This window comes from Oncorhynchus clarkii, chromosome 3 (assembly GCF_045791955.1).
Source record: "Oncorhynchus clarkii lewisi isolate Uvic-CL-2024 chromosome 3, UVic_Ocla_1.0, whole genome shotgun sequence".
Lineage (NCBI taxonomy): Eukaryota > Metazoa > Chordata > Actinopteri > Salmoniformes > Salmonidae > Oncorhynchus > Oncorhynchus clarkii.
In genome coordinates, this window is record NC_092149.1 from 66,485,774 (window position 1) to 66,502,611 (window position 16,838).

A 16,838-nucleotide genomic window follows, 5' to 3' on the forward strand; every position below is an offset into this window, starting at 1 on the left:
GAGCTAGCTGACTCTAATCACAGACCCCCAGTAGGGATGCAGGCCTGTGGGCCGCGTCTGTCTCATCACAGTGTACCCGTCAATAGACCTGGGATGTGGTGGTGGGGTTGTTTGTATTTTAATCAGCAGTGGTTTGTCTTGTATGACACGCGCTCTGTGCTGTGCCCAACAAACAGAGCTTCTGTTTATCTGTCATTCCTGATGTTTGCAAACACTGGTTTGGAAACTCACCCCCTCTCCCTGTGTTCATGAGCTGTATCTTCTCTGTGCTGTTTTCCTGTTAAGAGTGCATGAGACATGTTATTCTAGCAATATCTCATGAGTCAGAAATGACCTTGTCTTACAGAAAAGCATCTCATTCACAACAGATACAGTACTCTGTGTAAACTTTTCTGTTCATGTTATTGTGTCTATTTTGGATGAAGAGCAGGGCCAGGTTTGAAAATGGACTTGGCATCTGTCAGAAACAGAAATGTCACAGCTTGCTTACTGATTTTAAAATGTTTTCATGCGAGTTGTAACAAGTAGAAATGTTCCTCCTAACATAAATGTACATCTTCATAGATGGTGGAGAGGAGAGAAGAGCTGTTACAGGATACATTGTGGGTTGTCCTCCACCTTCTTTGTTGAAATCAGAGTTTAATTAGGACTTTATAAACACAACACCACAGGAAGCGTTTCATTTGTGTAAACATCCATGTCAGGCCTCAAACAGAACAGTGTTTTGAAGTGCTGCGTCTCTCCACTTTGTAGTATCACTGTCACTCTCTCTCTCCCGTTGTATCATAGTCAGAGGAGATGAATAGGGCTGCTCTCTTTCATGACTGTCTGCCTTGTCATAATCCACAATTAAATGTCTTGGCATATCCCTTAGCAACAGGTCTTGCCAGAGAGAGAGAGAAAGAGCAGCTTTGTAGCCCAGCTACACATGCATGCACACACACACACACACACAAACACACACACACAAAGGCGATACCTCGTCAGGGATGATTCATCTCTCAGTTGGTCTCCTCCGCAGATCCCACCTCCTCAGTCCTCCCCTGGGACATATATTATAGAAGCACTGCTATCCTAGTCTTCAATGTCCTGGTTGCCTAGTGGTTAAAAGCGTTGGGCCAGTAACCAAAAGGTTGCTGATTTGAATCCTGGAGCCGGCTAGGCGGAAATCTGCCGGTGTGCCCTTGAGCAAGGCACTTCGTCTTAATTGCTCCTGTAAGTCGCTCTGGATAAGAGCGTTAGCTAAAATGTAAATGTAATGGTGTGATTTGATTGTGTGTTGGTTTACCTTGTAGTAAACATAATCATGAATGTATTACTCTCCCAGGGCTTTTTAAAACGGGTTAATGTTTGCTTAAAAGCATGAAACTGTGTTGTGTTTGTTGACTAGTGTGTGATTGTACTGTATCGTGTTGATCTGGGCTGGCATGATGCTCTCAGCATAACTTAAAGCTCTACTATAATACACCACATACAATGCTTATTTTTCTCTCTCTGCACTAAATACTCTGTCACTGCAGAGAGACAGCCACCTCAGAAACCACTTCCTGCATTGTGTTTCAGAATAGCACCAGACAGTGTTGCTCATTCACCATGTTTGTAACTGGAAGGATCTGGGTTGTAGAGCAAAGTGTTAGAGGTAATAACAGAGATTTTGCACCATGTTTTATAAGAATGACTATGCCTGAAGAATTCCCCTAAGACCCAATTCAGAATTGACACCTTTCCTACGCACTTCTCAGCAGTTAGTACTCAGACGTACCTTATGATGGTGCATAACGGACTTTGCAGGCTGAATACATTTATTTCAACCGCTGAAAACCCTCCAACTTGCTGGCCAACAGATTTTCAATAAGGTTTTCAGTACATGTACCTTTAATTAGATCCCTGCGGGTTCAGAATACTGAAAGTTTCACTGAATGAAAGCCATCTAAATACATGGATACTCGTCTCTGTTTCAGTACCAACTGCTAGATTAAAATAATTATCTGATTTTGTAGATTATTTAGGCACATTTTAGGGTTAGGAAAGTATGTATGAAAACAGGGTTGGAGAGGCTTTATGTATGAAATATATTGATGCATCAAAAATCACTAACCATGGATCTGTATGACCAGTCCAGTCGTTATGAAGCATGCGCCAGCTTTAAAGTGTAGAGAGAGAGAGAGAGAGAGAGAGAGAGAGAGAGAGAGAGAGAGAGAGAGAGAGAGAGAGAGAGAGAGAGAGAGAGAGAGAGAGAGAGAGAGAGAGAGAGAGAGAGAGAGAGAGAGAGAGAGAGAGAGAGAGAGAGAGAGAGAGAGAGAGAGAGAGAGAGAGAGAGAGAGAGAGAGAGAGAGAGAGAGAGAGAGAGAGAGAGAGAGAGAGCGCCCAGGGTGGTGTGTCTGACTCCCTCCTCTCTATATCTCTCTTTCAATTCAAGGGGCTTTATTGGCATATGTTTACATTGCCAAAGCAAGTGAAATAGATAATAAATAAAAGTGAAATAAACAATACAAAATTCCAAAAGAAAGAAGACATTCTTCATAAAAAAGGTATAATTTTAGTGAATGATATCATAAATAGGACAGGTGGAGTTATGTCACACATGCAGCTAACACAGACATATGGAAATGTCTGCTCTACCCAAAATTACAACCAATTAATTGCAGCATTACCACCAAAATGGAAGAGGCAAGTAGAAGGGGAAAAAGTAAGCAACTTGTATGTCGGCCCTGTATTAAAGAAGATAACTGGTTAAAGAAAAGTGTGATAAATAAAAACATATACCAATTTCATTTAAGGACCAAAAATCTGACAGCTGTGCCATATAAATTGCAAAATAGTTGGGAAGAGATTTTCAATGTACCCATTCCATGGCACATGGTTTATGAGTTGATACGCAAAACGATGCTGGATTCAAAACTTCTAATTCTTCAATTTAAATTACTATACAGAATTCTTGCAACCAATAGAATGTTATATATATGGGGGATACAATCTTCCCAGCTCTGCAGATTTTGCTGTGAGGAGGCAGAGTCATTAGATCATTTATTTTGGTATTGCCCATTTGTAGCTCGTTTTTGGTCACAGGTCCAGGAATGTCTGAAGAATTGCAACATTAGCCTAGAACTAACGCTGCAGATAGCAATACTGGGTGATTTGAAAAGCCATAGTCAATCAATAATATAATAATTATTTTAGCAACATTTTTTTTATTTATTTACAATCTGTAGAAGCTATGAGAGTAGAAAGGTTCAGTACTTTTGTGAAGCAGCACAGTTGAAAAATAAATGGCAAATAGAAATTCAAAATGGATGATGTTGAGAGATAGATGGGAGAGGTTGAATGGAGCTGAAGGGTGGGACTAATAACAAGACAACCAATGTAAAACACACGGGGTCTGTAAAATGTATATAGGTTCAGAAATTCTGTGAAATAGCACAGTTACAAATAAAAATCTAACTGAATGGACATCAGAAATAGAGGAAGGACTAAAAACAAACAAAATATAACTATTGTAAAATAGATTGTGTCTGTAAAATGTGTATAAGATGTTTAAACTGAAGTTAGAAGCCTAAGTGTTTATTAATTTACTCCAATTGGGGGAAGTGTGGTAGGGTTTGTGGGGAATAATAAAGGTATATTCTTTAAAAAGTATGTATATCTATATAGGTGTGTGTATGCATATGTGTATGTATATGGATTCATATATTTATCCCAAAAATTTGTGGTGGATTGGAAATGATGCAGACAATTACATTGATGGAAGTAACAATCTTTCCTCAATATTAAGCTGATCCACCCTGTTAAAAAAAAATAATAATAATTAAAAACTATAGTTTAGGCAAGTCGGTTAGGACATCTACTTTGTGCATGACACAAGACATTTTTCCAACAATTGTTTACAGACAGATTATTTCACTTATAATTCACTGTATCACATTTCCAGTGTGTCAGAAGATTACATACACTAAGTTGACTGTGCCTTTAAAAGGTTTGGAAAATTCCAGAAAATGATGTCATGGCTTTAGAAGCTTCTGATAGGCTATTTGACATCATTTGAGTCAATTGGAGGCGTACCTGTGGATGTATTTCAAGGCCTACCTTCAAACTCACTGCCTCTTTGCTTGACATCATGGGAAAATCAAAAGAAATCAGCCAAGACCTCTGAAAATTGTAGACCTCCTCGTCTGGTTCATCCTTGGGAGCAATTTCCAAACGCCTGAAGGTACCACGTTTAACTGTACAAACAATAGTACGCAAGTATAAACACCATGGGACCACGCAGCCGTCATACCACTCAGGAAGGAGGCGTTCTGTCTCCTAAAAATGAATGTACTTTGCTGCAAAAAGTGAAAATCAATCCCAGAACAACAGCAAAGGACCTTGTGAAGATGCTGGAGGAAACAGATACGAAAGTATCGATATCCAATAGTAAAACGAGTCGTATATCGACATAACCTGAAAGGCCGCTCAGCAAGGAGAGGGGAGGCTTGTAAGCCGAAGAACACCATCCCAACCGTGAAGCACAGGGGTGGCAGCATCATGTTGTGGGGGTGCTTTGCTGCAAGAGGGACTGGTGCACTTCACAAAATAGATGGCATCATGTGGTAGGAAAATTGTGGATATATTGAAGCAACATCTCAAGACATCATGCAGGAAGATAAATGCTTGGTCGCAAGTGGGTCTTCCAAATGGACAATGACCCCAAGCATACTTCCAAAGTTGTGGCAAAATGGCTTAGGGACAACAGAGTCAAGGTATTGGAGTGGCCATCACAAAGCCCTGACCTCAATCCTATAGAACATTTGTTGGCAGAACTGAAAATGTGTGTGCGAGCAAGGAGGCCTACAAACCTGACTCAGTTACACCAGCTTTGTCTGGAGGAATGGGCCAAAATTCACCCAACTTATTGTGGGAAGCTTGTGGAAGGCTACCCAAAATGTTTGACCCAAGTTAAACAATTTGAAGACAATGCTACCAAGTACAAATTGAGTGTATGTAAACTTCTGACCCGCTGGGAATGTGATGAAAGAAATAAAAGCTGAAATAAATAATTTTCTCTACTATTATTCTGACATTTCACATTCTTAAAATAAAGTGGTGATCCTAACTGACCTAAGACAGGGAATTTTTACTCTGATTAAATGTCAGGAATTAGGTGTAAATGTACTTGGCTAAGGTGTATGTAAACTTCCGACTTCAGCTGTATATAAAAAATAATAATCCCTGTTTTAGGTCAGTTAGGATCACCACTTCATTTTAAGATTGTGAAATGTCAGAATAATAGTAGAAAGAATGATTTATTTCAACTTTTTTTTCTTAGCCTATCAGAGGCTTCTAAAGCCATGACACCGTTATCTGTAATTTTCTAAGCTTTTTAAAGGCACAGTCATCTTAGTGTATGTAATCTTCTGACACACTGGAAATGTGATACAGTGAATTATAAGTGAAATAATCTGTCTGTAAACAATTGTTGGAAAAATTACTTGTGTCATGCACAAAGTAGATGTCCGAACCGACTTGCCAAAACTATAGTTTGTTAACATGAAATTTGTGCAGTGGTTGAAAAACGAGTTTTAATGACTCCAACCTAAGCGTTTTTAAACTTCCGACTTCAATTGTATATCTATATATCTCAAGGCTACTGACAGACATGTTGGTTGAGTGTGTGTGTGCATGTGTATGTGAGAGCGTGCTTGTGTGTGGTCTTTTTATCACCTGGTAATGGAGCTGAGGGTGAGGAGTGAGGACAGTGTAGATAAGTGTCTGCCAGCTCAAGGCAGCATCCACTAGGGCTGTGGTGGTCATGACATTTTGTAAGCCGGTGATTGTCAAGCAAATAACTCACAGTCTCACGGTACTTGCCTGTTAATTAACACACATTTAGCATCTCCTGGCTTCCATGCATAGCCTACAAGCCGATGATGCTGACCTTTGGAACATCAACATTTTAAGTCTAATAAATCCATGTAATATAGCCTACACCTTCACAAAAAAATCCATTATTTATTTTAGACAGTTCTGAAGAAACATATGAAGAAAATGTTGTCTATTTCAGAAGGACAGAATAGTATACTCTAAGTTATCCTTATGTTAAGCCCTGTTCTGGCAATGCCGTATGGTTGTGGGCTGCACTAGTTCATTTAGCAGACAAGATTTGCTTAGAATTCTGTGGCATTATTTTATAGTATGAAGAATACAATTGAACAAAGCTGAATAAAATAGAAAGGACATTTTCTCCAAGTGATTTGAGGGAGTGCGCACATGCTGTTATTCTGTGTTGAGTGGTGTTTCACTCCCTCTGTTCTGTTGTCTTTGTTTGTTTGCAGTGCGGGACCCAAGGGAGACAACATCTATGAATGGAGATCCACCATCCTGGGACCACCAGGCTCGGTGTACGAGGGAGGGGTCTTCTTCTTAGATATCACCTTCTCATCCGACTACCCCTTCAAGCCACCAAAGGTACTGAATGCTTTAATCACTTGCTTTATAGGTTTAGAGGTCGGAGTATTAACTGTTAACAGCTCAGTAACATGGCCCACATGGCTCTTTTCAAAAGTAGTGCACTAAGTAGGGAATAGGGTGTAATTTGGTAGGCTGCCTCTGTCTGCAGCTAGTCCTCTATCGTTATTCATGGAGGTAGAGCAGTTTGCTGAGGTCATCAGTTGAAACCTTGAAGCTGATAAACATGATGTCTTGTCTTGTGTTTGTTGACTAACTGTGGCGGCGCCCGGCCATCATCTCCTTGAGGCTATTATGCACGACACAGTAGCAATAACACTACAGCACTCTGCGCTACTGTCATATGACTGTGGAGACGAGGGGACCAGAATAACCCTGAACCATTTAACACAATGCTGTTATTGAGAGAGAGACAGGCAGCAGTGGTGGTTTCAGTCTCGGTCAGACGTGGCTTTGTGGCTGTGTGATACTGGGCACTAAGGGAGAAGGACAGCAAAGCTTGAATGGGTCCCCCAAATGGCACCCTATTTCCTACATAGTTCACTACTTTTGACCAGAGCCCATAGGGCTCAGGTCAAACGTAGTGTACTATTTAGGGAATAGGGTGCTGTTTGGGATGTAGACTCTGTGTGTTATAGGCACTGCAGGGGCTCTTCTTTTTTAGAGCTATTTACTGAGTTTACCGTATACATTTTCATTAACCTTTTCACACTTGAGTTCCAAATATCTCTAACGGTCGCCCCAGCGTGAGTTATTTTATGCGCGTAATGTCAGAATGCACTCAATGTTCCAAAATGTGATTGTTACACAACAGGACAGTTAACCCGCTCTGTCCTCAAACCTAGGCATGCTGCCTGCTAATTATGTTTCAATTTGTCAATTTTAAATTATTTTCTAACAATTTGAATTAAGATGTGTTCTGCCTCCTCATTAATTCACATAAAATGTAGCCCATTTCACTGTTGTGGACAATTTATGTTTGAGTCAGACAAACTTCTCTATTTGTCACATACACATGGTTAGCAGATGTTAATGCTAGTGTAGCGAAATGCTTGTGCTTCTAGTTCCGACAATGCAGAAATAAACAACGAGTAATCTAACCTAACAATTCCACAACTACTACCTTATACACACAAGTGTAAAGGGATAAAGAACATGTAAATAAAGATATATGAATGAGTGATGGTACAGAACGGCATAGGCAAGATGCAGTAGATGGTATCGAGTACAGTATATACATATGACATGAGTAGTGTAGGGTATGTAAACATTAAATTAAGTGGCATTGTTTAAAGTGGCTAGTGATACATGTATTACATAAAGATGGCAAGATGCAGTAGATATAGAGTACAGTATATACATATACATATGAGATGAGTAATGTAGGGTATGTAAACATTATATTAAGTGGCATTGTTTAAAGTGGCTAGTGATACATTATTAAAGTGAGCTGGAGTTGAGTCAGTATGTTGGCAGCAGCCACTCAATGTTAGTGGTGGCTGTTTAACAGTCTGATGTCCTTGAGATGGAAGCTGTTTTTCAGTTTTGCGGTCCCTACTTTGATGCACCTGTACTGACCTCGCCTTCTGGATGATAGCGGGGTGAACAGACAGTGGCTCGGGTGGTTGTTGTCCTTGATGATCTTTATGGCCTTCCTGTGACATCGGGTGGTGTAGGTGTCCTGGAGGGCAGGTAGTGTTCCCCCATGGTGATGCGTTGTGCAGACCTCACTACCCTCTGGAGAGCCTTACGTTTGTGGGCGGAGCAGTTGCCGTACCAGGCGGTGATACAGCCCGACAGGATGCTCTCGATTGTGCATTTGTAGAAGTTTGTGAGTGCTTTTGGTGACAAGCCGAATTTCTTCAGCCTCTTGAGGTTGAAAAGGCGCTGCTGTGCCTTCTTCACAACGCTGTCTGTGTGGGTGGACCAATTCAGTTTGTCCGTGATGTGTACGGCGAGGAACTTTAAACTTACTACCCTCTCCACTACTGTCCCGTCGATGTGGATAGGGGGGCTCCCTCTGCTGTTTCCTGAAGTCCACGATCATCTCCTTTGTTTTGTTGACGTTGAGTGTGAGGTTATTTTCCTGACACCACACTCCGAGGGCCCTCACCTCCTCCCTGTAGGCCGTCTCGTCGTTGTTGGTAATCAAGCCTACCACTGTAGTGTCGTCCGCAAACTTGATTATTGAGTTGGTGGTGTGCATGGCCACGCAGTCATGGGTGAACAGGGAGTACAGGAGAGGGCTCAGAACGCACCTTGTGGGGCCCCAGTGTTGAGGATCAGCTGGTTGGAGATGTTGTTACCTACCCTCACCACCTGAGGGCGGCCCGCCAGGAAGTCCAGTACCCAGTTGCACAGGGCGGGGTCGAGATTGGGGCGGTAAGCAAATTGGAGTGGGCCTAGGGTGTCAGGTAGGGTGGAGGTGATATGGTCCTTGACTAGTCTCGCAAAGCACTTCATGATGACGGAAGTGAGTGCTACGGGGCGGTAGTCGTTTTGCTCAGTTACCTTAGCTTTCTTGGGAACAGGAACAATGGTGGCCCTCTTGAAGCATGTGGGAACAGCAGACTGGGATAAGGATTGATTGAATATGTCCGTAAACACCCCAGCCAGCTGGTCTGCGCATGCTCTGAGGACGCGGCTGTGGGTGCCGTCTGGGCCTGCAGCCTTGCGAGGGTTAACACGTTTAAATGTTTCATTCACTTCGGCTGCAGTGAAGGAGAGTCCGCAGGTTTTGGTAGTGCCATGTCAGTGGCACTGTATTGTCCTCAAAGCGAGCAAAGAAGTTATTTAGTCTGTCTAGGAGCAAGACATCCTGGTCCGCGATGGGACTGGTTTTCTTTTTGTAGTCCGTGATTGACTGTAGACCCTGCCATATACCTCTTGTGTCTGAGCCGTTGAATTGCGATTCTACATTGTCTCTATACTGACGCTTAGCTTGTTTGATTGCCTTGCGGAGGGAATAGCTACACTGTTTATATTAGGTCATGTTTCCAGTCACCTTGCCCAGGTTAAAAGCAGTGGTTCACACTTTCAGTTTCGCGCGAATGCTGCCATCAATCCACAGTTTCTGGTTTGGGACTGTTTTAATAGTTGCTGTGGGTAGGACATCGCCGATACACTTTCTAATGAACTCGCTCACCGAATCAGCATATTCGTCAATGTTGTTGTTGGATGCAATGTGGAACATATCTTAATCCACATGATCGAAGCAGTCTTGAAGCGTGGAATCAGATTGGTCGGACCAGCGTTGAACAGACCTGAGCGCAGGAGCTTCTTGTTTTAGTTACTGTCTGTAGGCTAGATGCAACAAAATGGAGTCGTGGTCAGCTTTTCCGAAAGGAGGGCGGGGGTGGGCCTTATAAGCGTCGCGGAAGTTAGAATAACAATGATCCAGGATTTTACCAGCTCTGGTTGCACAATCAATATGCTGATAGAATTTAGGGAGTCTTGTTTTCAGATTAGCCTTGTTAAAATTCCCAGCTACAATGAATGCAGCCTCAGGATATGTGGTTTCCAGTTTACATAGAGTCAAATAAAGTTTGTTCAGGGCAATCGATGTGTCTACTTGGGGGGGAATATATACGGCTATGATTGTCATCGAAGAGAATTCCCTTGGTAGATAATGCGGTCGACATTTGATTGTGCGGAATTCTAAGTCATGTAAACAGAAGGACTTGAGTTCCTGTATGTTGTTATGATCACACCACGTCTCGTTAATCATAAGGCATACCCCCCCGCCCCTCTTCTTACCAGAAAGATGCTTGTTTCTGTCGGCACGATGCGTGAAGAAACCAGCTGGCTGCACCGACTCCGATAGCGTCTCTCGAGTGAGCCATGTTTCCGTGAAGCAAAGAACGTTACAGTCTCTGATGTCTCTCTAGAATGCTACCCTTGCTCAGATTTCATCAACCTTGTTGTCAAGAGACTGGACATTGGCGAGTGGTATGCTAGGGAGTGGTGCGCGATGTGCCCGTCTCCGGAGCCTGACCAGAAGACCGCTTCGTTTGCCCCTTTTACGGCGACGTTGTTTAGGCTTGCTGGCTGGGATCCGATCCATTGTCCTGGGTGTAAGGCAAAACACAGGATCCGCTTCGGGAAAGTCATATTCCTGGTCGTAATGATGGTGAGTTGACGTTGCTCTTATATTCAGTAGTTCCTCCCGACTATGTAATGAAACCTAAGATTACCTTGGGTACCAATGTAAGAAATAACACGTTAAAAAAAACAAAATACTGCATAGTTTCCTAGGAACGCGAACCGTTCTCTGTCGGCGCCGGAAGACATTGTGCATCTCTAGTCAGAACAGGCCTTGCGCAAACCCTTTCCCCCTGGCCTTCATTGATGTTTTTCTTACAAATAATAACTTTGGACATGTGCATTTTCCTATCAAAGTAAGACCCTTATTTTCTGTATATCTTGTTGTTGTTTCTACTGTAGCATACCGTATGTATATATGGAGCATAATGTATTTACTGTTTTATTCACATGTTTTCAAGTACTGTTGACAAACCATGTATTCCTATTCTTGCATATATTGTAATGGACACATATGATGTGTGTAAAATACTTTTTTGAAGGTTGTACTGATTATGATGAGATAATGCTAAGCTATTTGCCAGCTATGTGTGGCGCCATGTTTGTTGACATCATACAATGCATTCTGGTTGTCTAGTAAGCATCTGTCAGACCTAAGATGTTATAACAAAGGGAGGTGAAGGGATACCCGACTGACTCACACGCTGACCAGACCGCACACGCGCCCGCCATCGCGCGCATGTTGATTTTGTCCACCCATCAAAATAAACTCTGAACCAACTGTATTCACTTGGGGACAGCTTGAAAAGCATTAAACATTCGTGGAAATTTAGCTAGCTTGCTGTTGCTAGCTAATTTGTCCTGGTATATAAACATTGGGATGCTATTTTACCTGAAATGCACAAGGTCCTCTACTCCGACAATTAATCCACAGATAAAACGGTAAACCCAGTTAGATCCTAGTAATCGCTCCTCCTTCAGGCTTCTTCTTTTGACTTTCTATAGCGGTAGGCAACAAACTTTAAGCTGCATTACCACTTCCAATTGGACTGGAGTGTGGACCTCAGTTCATCTTTCAATCACCCACGTGGGTATATGCTCCAAAAACCAATGAAGAGATGGAAGAGGCAGGACTTGCAGCGCGTCAAGCGTCACAAATAGAATCGAGTTATATTTTAGCGCCTGGCTACGCAGACGCTTGCGAGCAGTGTGGGTGCAGTGATTGAATAACATATGTGCACATTTATTTTGCATTGCTTGCGCACACGACGCGAGCACGCTTTCAAGACAATTGAGAACTCTGAAAAATACGAGGTCAAATCATGATGTCAGTGATCTTCAGGTCGGAAAGTCAGAGCTCTAGAAAGAGGCCCCAGTTCCCGAGCTGTAGGATTTTTTTACAGTCTAAGCTCGTTTTTTCTGAGTTCCCAGTTATCTTGAACGCACTGAAGTCTCAAGTTGGAGATGTTAGGTCGCTAACTTATGTTTTGTTTTTTGTCAGCGCAACCTGTTTTTTAGACTGGTTTATGGAATGAGTTGTTACTACTGTTCCAATCAAATATATGCGATGGTTCGCTGCAGGGACCACATACATGTCAAAGGGTTAATACAGACTTCTAACAGAAGGCTTTACTGTTTATTATTTTTCTGAAAAAACTTTACAGAATCTGGATTTAATCTGGATCATAATTGCTTTCTGGGGGTGGAGGGGAACTAGCTACTATGGTTAGTTCTACCCCATTTCACATAAAAACAAATTAGCCACGGAACTTAATGTTTTACCACTCTACACTGGTCATGATATGTTTGCTCTGTCCAGCAGTTATAGTACTAAACACAGTGATGGGATTAGCCTTTACAGTGGTTATGGGAATAAAATACATTCTTTATTAACATGCCATATAGGTGGCACAAACAGTTTAGAGAGAGAGAGAGCTACTGATTACCCTCCTCTCTATCTCTGTCTTTCAATTCAATTTAAAGGTCTTTATTGGCATGGGGAATATATGTTTACTTGCCAAAGCAAGTGAAATAGATAATAAATAAAACTGAAATAAACAATACAAAATTCACAGTAAACGTTACACTCACAAAAGTTCCAAAAGAATGAAGACATTCGATTTGTTTTCAAATTATTTGTGGGTCTGTATTCTGAGGGAAATATGTGTCTCTAATATGGTCATACATTTGGCAGGGGGTTAGGAAGTGCAGTTCAGTTTCCCCCTCATTCTGTGGGCAGTGTGCACATAGCCTGTCTTCTCTTGAGAGCCAGGTCTGCCTTCAGCGGCCTTTCTCAATAGCAAGGCTATGCTCACTGAGTCTGTACATAGTCAAAGATTTCCTTAATTTTTGGTCAGTCACAGTAGTTAGGTATTCTGCCACTGTGTACTCTCTGTTTAGGGCCAAATAGCATTCTAGTTTGCTCAGTTTTTTTGTCAATCATTTTCAATGTGTCAAGTAATTCTTTTTTTGTTTTCTCATGATTTGGTTTGGTCTCAGAGCCACAGGAGCTCCAGGTACATGTTTCTGTAGGTGATGGCTTTGTTATGGTAGGTTTGGGAATCGCTTCCTTTTAGGGCGGTTGTAGAATTTAACGGCTCTTTTCTAGAATTTGCGGGTATCAGCCTAATTCTGCTCTGCATGCATTATTTTGTGTTTTACGTCATACACTGAGGATATTTTTGCAGAATTCTGCATGCCGAGTCTCAATTTGGTGTTTGTCCCATTTTGTGAATTCTTGGTTGGTGAGCGAAACCCAGACCTCGCAACTGTGAAGGGCAATGGGTTCTATCACTCAAGTATTTTTAGCCAGATTCTAATTGCAGTGTCAAATTTTATGTCCCTTTTGATGGCAAGGAATGCCCTTCTTGCCTGGTCTCTCAGATCGTTGATAGCTTTGTGGAATTTACCTGTGGCGCTGATGTTTAGGCCGAGGTATGTATTGTTTTTTTGTGCGCTCTAGGGCAACGGTGTAGATGGAATTTGTATTTGTGGTCTTGGCAACTGGACCTTTTTTGGAACACCGTTATTTTTGTCTTACTGAGATTTATTGTCAGGGCCCAGGTCTGACAGAATCTGTGCAGAATATCTAGGTGCTACTGTTGGGGACAGACGCACCAGATCATCAGCAAACAGTAGACATTTGACTTCAGATTCTAGTAGGGTGAGGCCGGGTGCTGCAGCACTCGACAATTTGTGGATTATGTTGAAGAGGGTGGGGCTTAAGCTGCATCCTAGTCTCACCCCCCGGCCCTGTGGAAAGAAATTGGTGTGTGTTTTTGCCAATTTGAACCGCACACTTGTTGTTTGTGTACATGGATTTTATAATATTTTTCCCCCAACACCAATTTCCAGCAATTTGTATAGCAGGCCTTCATGCCAAATTGAGTCGAAAGCTTTTTTGAAATCAACAAAGCATGAGAAGACTTTGTTTTGTTTTGTTTTGTTTCTTTGTTTGTCAATTAGGGTGTGCATGATGAATGTGTGGTCTGTCACAGTAATTTGACATTTGCTCAATACATTGTTTTCGCTGAGGATATGTATGAGTCTGCTGTTAATGATAATGCAGAGGATTTTCCCAAGGTTACTGTTGACGCATATCCCATGGTAGTGGGGTCAAATTTGTCTCCACTTTTGTGGATTGAGGTGATCAATCCTTGGTTCCAAAATTTGCCGTAATATGCCAGAGCAGAGGATGATGCTAAAGAGTTTAAGTATGGCCAATAGGAATTTGTGCTCTGTATATTTTATTATTTCATTCAGGATACCATCAATCAGGGTTTGTATTTTGTCCTGTAGTTGAATTCAATGTAATTGGAGAATCCAGTGGGTTCTGGTAGTCTTTAACCTGTTGCGACGAGCAAACCCGTATCCGGGAGCGTAATTATAGCCTCAAGCTCATTACCATAACGCAACGTTAACTATTCATGAAAATCGCAAATGAAATGAAATAAATATATTAGCTGACAAGCTTAGCCTTTTGTTAACAACACTGTCATCTCAGATTTTCTAAAAATGCTTTTCAACCATAGCTACACAAGCATTTGTGTAAGAGTATTGATAGCTAGCATAGCATTAAGCCTAGCATTCAACAGGCAACATTTTCACAAAAACAAGAAAAGCATTCAAATAAAATAATTTACCTTTGAAGAACTTCGGATGTTTTCAATGAGGAGACTCTCAGTTAGATAGCAAATGTTACGTTTTTCCAAAAATATTATTTGTGTAGGAGAAATCGCTCCGTTTTGTTCATCACGTTTGGCTGAGAAAAAAAACAGAAAATTCAGTCATTACAACGGCAAACTTTTTTCCAAATTAACTCCATAATATCGACAGAAACATGGCAAACGTTGTTTAGAATCAATCCTCAAGGTGTTTTCACATATCTATTCGATGATAAATCACTCGAGGCAGTTGGGTTTCTCCTCTGAACCAAATTGAAAAATGCACGCACCTGGAGATTACGCAATAGTTTCGACGGAGGACACCGAGCGGACACGTGGTAAATGTAGTCTCTTATGGTCAATTTTCCAATGATATGCCTACAAATACGTCACAATGCTGCAGACACCTTGGGGAAACAACAGAAAGTGTAGGCTCATTCCTTGCGCATTCACAGCCATATACAGTGCCTTGCGAAAGTATTCGGCCCCCTTGAACTTTGCGACCTTTTGCCACATTTCAGGCTTCAAACATAAAGATATAAAACTGTATTTTTTTGTGAAGAATCAACAACAAGTGGGACACAATCATGAAGTGGAACGACATTTATTGGATATTTCAAACTTTTTTAACAAATCAAAAACTGAAAAATTGGGCGTGCAAAATTATTCAGCCCCTTTACTTTCAGTGCAGCAAACTCTCTCCAGAAGTTCAGTGAGGATCTCTGAATGATCCAATGTTGACCTAAATGACTAATGATGATAAATACAATCCACCTGTGTGTAAAAGTCTCCGTATAAATGCACCTGCACTGTGATAGTCTCAGAGGTCCGTTAATAGCGCAGAGAGCATCATGAAGAACAAGGAACACACCAGGCAGGTCCGAGATACTGTTGTGAAGAAGTTTAAAGCCAGATTTGGACACAAAAAGATTTCCCAAGCTTTAAACATCCCAAGGAGCACTGTGCAAGCGATAATATTGAAATGGAAGGAGTATCAGACCACTGCAAATCTACCAAGACCTGGCCGTCCCTCTAAACTTTCAGCTCATACAAGGAGAAGACTGATCAGAGATGCAGCCAAGAGGCCCATGATCACTCTGGATGAACTGCAGAGATCTACAGCTGAGGTGGGACTCTGTCCATAGGACAACAATCAGTCGTATATTGCACAAATCTGGCCTTTATGGAAGAGTGGCAAGAAGAAAGCCATTTCTTAAAGATATCCATAAAAAGTGTTGTTTAAAGTTTGCCACAAGCCACCTGGGAGACACACCAAACATGTGGAAGAAGGTGCTCTGGTCAGATGAAACCAAAATTGAACTTTTTGGCAACAATGCAAAACGTTATGTTTGGCGTAAAAGCAACACAGCTCATCACCCTGAACACACCATCCCCACTGTCAAACATGGTGGTGGCAGCATCATGGTTTGGGCCTGCATTTCTTCAGCAGGGACAGGGAAGATGGTTAAAATTGATGGGAAGATGGATGGAGCCAAATACAGGACCATTCTGGAAGAAAACCTGATGGAGTCTGCAAAAGACCTGAGACTGGGACGGAGATTTGTCTTCCAACAAGACAATGATCCAAAACATAAAGCAAAATCTACAATGGAATGGTTCAAAAATAAACATATCCAGGTGTTAGAATGGCCAAGTCAAAGTCCAGACCTGAATCCAATTGAGAATCTGTGGAAAGAACTGAAACCTGCTGTTCACAAATGCTCTCCATCCAACCTCACTGAGCTCGAGCTGTTTTGCAAGGAGGAATGGGAAAACATTTCAGTCTCTCGATGTGCAAAACTGATAGAGACATACCCCAAGCGACTTACAGCTGTAATCACAGCAAAAGGTGGTGCTACAAAGTATTAACTTAAGGGGGCTGAATAATTTTGCATGCCCAATTTTTCAGTTTTTGATTTGTTAAAAAAGTTTGAAATATCCAATAAATGTCGTTCCACTTCATGATTGTGTCCCACTTGTTGTTGATTCTTCACAAAAAAATACAGTTTTATATCTTTATGTTTGAAGCCTGAACTGTGGCAAAAGGTCGCAAAGTTCAAGGGGGCCGAATACTTTCGCAAGGCACCGTAAGGAGACATTGGAACACAGCGCATTCAAAATCTGGCTCATTTCCTGTATGAAATTTCATCTTGGTTTCGCCTGTAGCATTAGTTCTGTGGCACTCACAGA

The 16,838-nt window shown here is 41.7% G+C and overlaps 1 protein-coding gene across 2 annotated transcripts in view; it reads left to right on the plus strand.

Annotated features, from left to right (window-relative positions):
* Positions 1-16,838, plus strand: part of LOC139401668 (ubiquitin-conjugating enzyme E2 E3-like) — a 38,675-nt gene that overhangs the window by 14,555 nt on the left and 7,282 nt on the right. For both annotated transcript variants that reach the window (XM_071145732.1, XM_071145735.1), the window contains exon 4: positions 6,312-6,444. In XM_071145732.1, coding sequence (XP_071001833.1) covers positions 6,312-6,444 — 133 coding nt within the window. The remainder of the gene's footprint in view (positions 1-6,311; positions 6,445-16,838) is intronic.